The sequence below is a fragment of the Rhinoderma darwinii genome, chromosome 5, assembly GCF_050947455.1.
Source record: "Rhinoderma darwinii isolate aRhiDar2 chromosome 5, aRhiDar2.hap1, whole genome shotgun sequence".
Taxonomy (NCBI): Eukaryota; Metazoa; Chordata; class Amphibia; order Anura; family Rhinodermatidae; genus Rhinoderma; species Rhinoderma darwinii.
In genome coordinates, this window is record NC_134691.1 from 313,591,099 (window position 1) to 313,599,633 (window position 8,535).

The 8,535-nt window shown below is 39.5% G+C and overlaps 1 protein-coding gene across 1 annotated transcript in view; it reads left to right on the forward strand.

The window, feature by feature from the left end:
• Positions 1-8,535, forward strand: part of NRP1 (neuropilin 1) — a 139,670-nt gene that overhangs the window by 48,636 nt on the left and 82,499 nt on the right. The window contains exon 4 of the mRNA XM_075827471.1: positions 7,564-7,745. Coding sequence (XP_075683586.1) covers positions 7,564-7,745 — 182 coding nt within the window. The remainder of the gene's footprint in view (positions 1-7,563; positions 7,746-8,535) is intronic.

Here is an 8,535-nt window from a genome sequence, read left to right on the forward strand (position 1 = left end):
GCCTTCCTTATTCAAAATCCTTTTTACCTTGTACAAATCTCCCACTTTACCAGCACCAAAGCAACCCCAGACCATCACATTACCTCCACCATGCTTGGCAGATGGCGTCAGGCACTCTTCCAGCATCTTTTCAGTTGTTCTGCGTCTCACAAATGTTCTTCTGTGTGATCCAAACACCTCAAACTTCGATTCGTTTGTACATAACACTTTTTTCCAATCTTCTTCTGTCCAATGTCTGTGTGCTTTTGCCCATATTAATCTTTTCCTTTTATTAGCCATTCTCAGATATGGCTTTTTCTTTGCCACTCTGCCCTGAAGACCAGCATCCCGGAATCGCCTCTTCGCTGTAGATATTGACACTGGCGTTTTGTGGGTACTATTTAATGAAGCTGCCAGTTGAGGACCTGTGAGGCGTCTATTTCTCAAACTAGAAACTCTAATGTACTTGTCTTGTTGCTCAGTTGTGCAGCGGGGCCTCCCACTTCTCTTTCTACTCTGGTTAGAGCCTGTTTGTGCTGTCCTCTGAAGGGAGTAGTGCACACCGTTGTAGGAAATCTTCAGTTTCTTGGCAATTTTTCCGCATGGAATAGCCTTCATTTCTAAGAACAAGAATAGACTGTCAAGTTTCACATGAAAGCTCTCTTTTTCTAGCCATTTTGAGAGTTTAATCGAACCCACAAATGTAATGCTCCAGATTCTCAACTAGCTCAAAGGAAGGTCAGTTTTATAGCTCCTCTAAACAGCAAAACTGTTTACAGCGGTGCTAACATAATTGCGCAAGGGTTTCAAGTGTTTTCTAATCATCCATTAGCCTTCTAACACAGTTAGCAAACGCAATGTACCATTAGAACACTGGAGTGATGGTTGCTGGAAATGGGCCTCTATACACCTATGTAGATATTGCATTAAAAACCAGACGTTTGCAGCTAGAATAGTCATTTAGCACATTAACAATGTATAGAGCGTATTTCTGATTAATTTAATGTTATCTTCATTGAAAAAAACTGTGCTTTTCTTGCAAAAATAAGGAAATTTCTAAGTGACCCTAAACTTTTGAACGGTGGTGTACACAGGTGAAGACATTCCTGCATAAAGCTAACCATACATGTAAATAGCAAGATGGTTTGGCTGAGCGTGCAAGGTTATTCAATAGGCGAAAGGGAGACTAGGCTTTTCCCCCAACAGAAGGAAGAATGGGGCACATTGAAATCCAATATGTCTGCTCCTTGTTTCCCGCCATGTCCTGCGAGACGATTGGGAAATCCTATACACATTTCAATGCTGGCAAGTTGTGCCGAAATAGGTGCTTTTACTAATCTAATGTATCGGCAGCTTAGGGTTTATCCATGGTGACCAGATCCACGCTTTACTGTAAGGGAGTGGCTGCAATAAAGCTCCTCCCATTGTAGAAAAAATGTAGAAAACGGCAACTAAATTATGTGACCCCCACTAAAATAAAAAATATAGTGTTTTAAAAATTATATTCTATCGTTTTCAAGGCCCATGATGACAGGTATCTTACAGGGTTGTCATCATTGCAACGTTATGTGATGATTGGTGATTTTCTATAACTAGAGGATCGGCATTTAAATAAAGATAGTTGAATAGACATTTTATTTCATTCTTATCAGCTACAAAATGAGTCTATTGTTGTGTAATACATTCGCGCTGTCTTTTCCCATGTGCTCGCGCCCTCCAGTAAACTCGACAGAAACAGCCGAGACAAAAATAAAAGGACAATTAAGCCGCCAATAATAACTGTTACAGATTTTATAAAGAACACATTCTTGGATGGATTTCTTAGCGAACCTTTCAGTTAGTCACTGTGAACGAGTGACAGTTTCTGGCCCTGGAGGGGGCGCTTGCTGCCAGTGCTGGGTATGTTGTCTTTTTTTAACTGTAAGGGAAATAATGTCTTGTGTCCCTGATATAAAGCAATATACAGTCCTTACACATCCACTGCAGTAATGAAATATGTAGGAGTGATCTTGCCACAGGCGTGCCAGAACAAAACTTCCCTGGTGGATATAGCTCTTGTTTTAGCATCAGCATGTTTGTAAGCATGACACACATAATTTGTCAAGGAAATTTCTACATGGGCAAAGCGTAAATCGGAGTTAGTTACTGCATTTCTTTAATATTAAAAATTGGAAAAAGTGAGGAGTGTAAAATGTACTGAGCAAAAGTCACTAAAATATTTCAATATTTTATATCAAAATGATAAGTTCCAAATTCATACCTTGGCGGGCATTCTAGACAGAACATGTAAGACCTCCACTTCCGAATAGACTTCTATGTGGACAAAATAGGATGGCAACTGATACGGATGACATTTTCTAACACCCAAAGGCATGGTCACGTTTTTGGCCCTGGTTCCCGGAACTAGGGGAGGCCTGAGATGTAGTTAATAAGGAGCTATCCTATATTCAGTCATGGAGCAGACCTTGCCACACTAAAGGTCATTTCTGGGTGAAATGGGTTCTTAAACATAGTTTCTGATTACCTTCTTATTACATAAAAAATATTAATGAAATGCAATTTTTGGTCCCCGGATAAACCCTTTAACTATAATGGGAAGTTCAAAATGAATATACAAATGTGGAGTTGAACATCATTAGGGCATGGCCAGACGTGGCGGAATTGCTCTGGAATTCCGCACTTCGCAGCGGAAATCCGCAGCGGACCCGTTTCTCTATTGCCTTCCACAGCTTTTTAGTAGGGTTCGTTTGCACGTTGCGGACAATTCCCCTGCGGAGCATAGGCTGCGGAGCGGAATTTGGTGTCCGCAGCATGCAATGGATGTTGCGGAGCAGTGGCGGACTGGTTGCGGACTCATTGCGGAATTTCTCCATTGACTTCAATGGAGATTCAAAATTCCGCAATGAAGTCCGCAGATGTTATGTAGATGTTATGTGTGCTGCGGAGCGTATTGATTTTTTAACATGACATTTCTTCATTCTGGCTGGACCTATGTATTTCTAGGTCTACAGCCAGACTGAGGAAGTCAATGGGGCTCCCGTAATTACAGGTGACTACGTGTGTGCACCCATAATTACGGGTGACTACGTGTGTGCACCCATAATTACGGGAGCGTTGCTAGGCGACGTCAGTAAATAGTCACTGTCCAGGGTGCTGAAAGAGTTAAGCGATCGGCAGTAACTATTTCTGCACCCTGGACAGTGATTACCACTCACAATATACTGTACATCAACCTGTAAAAAAAATAGAAGTTCATACTTACCGATAACTCCCTGCTTCTTCCTCCAGTCCGGCTTCCCAGGATGACATTTCAGTCTAAGTGACGGCTGCAGCCAATCACAGGCCAAGCACAGGCTGCAGCGTTCACATGGACTGCCGCGTCATCCAGGGAGGTCGGGCTGGATGCCGAAAGAGGGACGTGTCACCAAGACAACGGCCGGTAAGTATGAAATTATTTTACTTTCACTAGGGAAAGTGCTGTCCCTTCTCTCTATCCTGCACTGATAGAGAGAAGGGAAGTACTTTCACATCAATACGCAACGGCTAGTCCGCATCAATTTAATGCCCATTTTGGGCAGATCTGCAACAGAATCTGCAATGCAGATTCTGTGCGGCATTGATGCGGACAGTTGCGGAAGAAATCCGCCACGTCTGGGCATGCCCTTAGAGTACTTGGAGTTGAGCTGCAATACGACACACACTGTATGGACACGTGAGGCACTGATTTTGGAAGAAAGCAGCCATGTTTTCAGAATTCTGGACAACCCCTTTAATGCAGCTCGTTATCCTCACAACTAGCTCCTGTTACTCAACTCAATTATTGCATAGCACCTAATGTAATCAATTATGGTCCATTGATTTCTAGGAAAGCTGGAAGTCCACCCGAGCTGACGACAGAGACCCTTTATCTGCCCACCATGTCTTAAAAGGGCAAATGAAAAGGAGTTGTGACAGAAAACGACTTCAAAGGACACTAAACTTAAAAATGAATCATAAAAGTTAATAGGACATAAACTTAGTGTTTATCAATCGGCAGGATTTTCTGCATTTTTCTGAAGCAAACAGTCTCGTAGAAATCTTGCACAGAACCCAGCAGTTAATTTCCTTAGGAACGCTTCCATTTTCTAAGGCGAGGGTTAACCAAGAAGGCAGAGCTTAAAGAGGCTCTGTCACCAGAATAAAAATGCTCTATCTCCTACATCAGTTTATCGGCGCTGGAATGTAGTTACTAGCAATGTGTTTTTATTTTAAAAACGATGTTTTTTAACAAAGTTATGGAGTTTAGAACATTTATGCAAATGAGGTCCTTAATGCCCAACTGGGCGTTTTTTAATTTTCAACCAAGTGGGCGTATGACAAAGAGGTGTATGACGCTGGCCAATCCGCATCATACACCTCTCTGTCTTACACCCAAGCTAGATTCACTGAGCAGTGTGATCTCGCGAGACCGCGCTGTGACGTCACTTCCGCCCACAGGTCCTTCATCCCTGCGTCTGAAGACAACATCTTTCGTCTTCCTCCAGGCTGCTGCTGTTGCTGCTACTACCAATCCGACGACTGGGACTTCTCATCGGCCTGGAGGGAGGCGAAAGATGTTGTCTTCAGACGCAGGGATGAAGGACCTGTGGGCGGAAGTGACGTCACAGCGCGGTCTCGCGAGATCAAGCTGCTCAGTGAATCTAGCTTGGGTGTAAGACAGAGAGGTGTATGATGCGGATTGGCTAGCGTCATACATCTCTTTGTCATACGCCCACTTGCTTGAAAATTAAAAAACGCCCAGTTGGGCATTAAGGACCTAATTTGCATAAATGTTCTAAATGCCATAACTTTGTTAAAAAACATCGTTTTTAAAATAAAAACACATTGCTAGTAACTACATTCCAGCGCCGATAAACTGATGTAGGAGATAGAGCATTTTTATTCTGGTGACAGAGCCTCTTTAACATTATTTGCGTCCTATTGCAGACAGGGAATAGGGGGCAGGCTCCTGCTGCAGCCAATTGTCTTACAGCCAGGCACAGCATTGTGAGAAAGAAGAGTGAGAAATAGCAGATCTTCTGTGACACATATAGTAAAAAAAACATATAATTCACAGCTATGTTTGCAACATGGGACAAAACAAGATCAAATGAGGGAAGAAATTAAAGGAAGAATTGCTGGGTGCTATTTTCTTTTTTTACATTTTCTATGTTGTGTTCCTTTAAGGTTTTAGACTTGCATTCTTTTCTTTTTTTAAAAAAAATTAGTAACATATGAAATGGGACTGGGAATTAATAAACTGAGGCCAAACAAATGAAACACACATCATTTATATATCATTCATGCACAAAAACATTGCCAAAGGGATTGTGGAAAATTGTAACTTGGCCATTTAACATACGGAGTTACAGGAAGTGACTTTTTTTTTAACCAGGCAATCGTTCTAGTTTTATAGCTAGCATTAGTTTATGGAGGAATAATAGATGCACTGTATTTATGCAGTGCGTGTCAGTCAGGAAAAGCAGAAAATTCAGAATGCTCATTAATCCTGGGATTCTGACTAATTTCAACTTCCAAAAAATATTCTACAAATTACCAGGAACATGGAATATTAAGGTAGTACAAAGCCCAAGAGCCACCAAGATGGTCTACATGTATCGAGCTGTGTGCAGTTAATTCAATAATCCACGTATGCTAATGCCCATGACCCCATCAGTGTCATTTTTCTTTCTTTTTGATGCTCAGCAATACTGGAATACAAATTAACTTGATGAGGTAATGCTTTTTTTTCATGGAAGACCCATTACCTGTCTACATGAACCAGTGATATCATCTCAGCCATGATCCCAAGGGACCTCCACCAAACATTCATCTTGTGCTCTGGAAACCTGGGTACAAGGCTGTTAAAGGAAGCATTAGGCAGGATAAAATAATTTATTGACCAGGGCAATCTTGTATTTGTCCATCATAGATTCAGCACTCGACCTAATTTGAAGTTACCGTGCCAGAAATTGATATGATGCCTGAATTTTGCTTCCTGATGTTATACATATATGGGGAAACAAAAACTCCAGCACAAATAGCCAATTGTATTATTGTGCCAATTTAAGAAATGGATGTCGCTGATAATTTAATTTCCTTGTGAGACTTACAAGATATACGGTAGTTCAAACCCACATTTAGTTTTTGTATATATCTTTAGTCATTGGACTTGAATTACTGAGCATCATATTTATTGTAATAATGTGATGAATTATTCGTATGGTACTTTTTTTTTTTTTACTTTTTAGTCATTTTATAACCCAACTTTTTGTACAACATTTCTTGAGTAGCTCATGGACAACACTGAAGTAGTATAATTTTTCCTTTACATTGAAATTCCAATTCTTGATAAGTACAAAAATATTTATTGCCATGTGTATGTATACCGTATTTTACTTATACCATCTGTTTTAAACCTATTAATAGATATGTAGTATGCAGCATTGTAGAGACTACAGTGTGCCCGAAAGTTTTCCAGAACACTTTGTGTGATTATTTAGTAATACAGTCAAGATTTTGACCAAAATAATGCAATACTGATGCTAGCACTGCCACCTTGCAGCTCTGGGATATACTCTCAGGGCAGGGTAAGGGTTGGTAGAGGTCCCGGGGCAAAAAAAAAATTGGTGTGGACCTACTCCTCAGTTACAGTGTCATATAATGAGTGGGTAAATTAAAGGGTATTTAAACTTCGATTATATCAGGGGGCAAAATTTAAAAATGGCCCTTTTTACCCTAGGTATAATCTGTCTCTAGCATTCTCTACAAAAAGATCAGGGCAACATCTCTGTAAAGTTTGCTTATTCAGTCATGGCGTGCATGAGTTTCCTTGCGATACTCATGTTTTTTGGTCAGGTGGACAAAACAGAGACCGAATTCTTGTCTTTTCAGCACTTTTAATCACTGAGTCAGTTTTATGTTTGAAAGATAATGTGATATCATTCAGATGTTACATTCTTTTTTGTTTTTGAATTTTTCAATGGCTTCTTTGAGATGACATAATGTTTTTAAACTTGTGATGATGTCGTGATCCAAGCGGCCCTGAAAGTCAGGCAATTAATTCATCATCAAACACAGGCAGGACAGGCACCCTCACAGCTTCATAGCCGGCTTTGCATTCCACATCTATGAGATAGATATGTTTTTACGTCCCGCCAAGAATTATGATGGTACTATATTTATTTATATATAAAAACCCTTTAACTGCTCGTCTCTAGCCACACCACATTTTTTAAAGGTTTCTTTGATGAAAACACTTAATACACTTCATTGTCAGTTCAGATTTTTCTATTTTAACAATATTTTGACACTTTCTATATTAAGCCATGATCTGAGTATAGCACCCAACGCTTGACATAATGGTTTCCCATATATAAGATTGTGGTCAGCAACAAGATCTTCTGTGGGCTACATAGTGGTACACTACATAGAAGGGGGGCATGTTCTTTTTCCTTGGAAAACAAGTCATAATTTGCATAACTACTTACACAGATTATATATTTTGAAATATTCACAATGAATCAAGAAATTGTATAACTAAAATTATTTCCTTCCTTTTATTAGATACGATTATGTGGAAGTCTACAGTGGGGAGAATGCGGATGGTCATCTTTTGGGAAAATATTGTGGAAAAATTGCACCATCAGCTGTGGTGTCCACTGGACCATCCCTGTTTATCCGATTTGTGTCAGACTACGAAACACACGGAGCTGGATTTTCAATTCGCTATGAAATCTTTAAAGCAGGTCAGTTCTTAAGCCCCGACTGTTGTTATGTATTCTTCATTTGTATTTTTGCCTACACTTGAAGTAAGTGTAATGTTCTGGAGTATGTTTCTATAACCGCATTGCTGGGTTATAAACCATGTAATACATCTCACGTTGTTTGATAAATGTTCAAAAGTTTGGAGATGTGAAAAACTTTTTTTTCATATTTAAGAGAGGATGTGTAAACCCTTCTCACGGGTATATGTGAATAATATCTTTTTTTTTCCTATGTCTTCTGAAAAACCTTTTTTAAGACTCTGAGTTATGCCAATCCCCTCTTATGGTTCTCAGTACCTTTAGCCCCATGGATGCAAATTGACAAGGGGGCATTATCAATCACCCATTGCCAAAGTGGCGTCTTTCTACATGAATTTGACAATATGCAATCAGAGCAGATAGTATCTGATCGTGATCGAGCTGTTTATCTACAGGTCAGGCCAATCCAACACTAATAAAAGGCATGTCACTTCCTAAGGAAAGAAAACTACATTTGAATAAAAATAATTAAAAATACATCAAGATGAAATAATGGAGATGAATAGATAGATGATAGATAGATAGATAGATAGATAGATAGATAGATAGATAGATAGATAGATAGATAGATAGATAGATAGATAGATAGATAGATAGATAGATAGATAGGTAGATAGATAGATAGATAGATAGATAGATAGATAGATAGATAGATAGATAGATAGATAGATAGATAGTAGAGAGACTGATAGATAGATAGATAGATAGATAGATAGATAGATAGATAGATAGA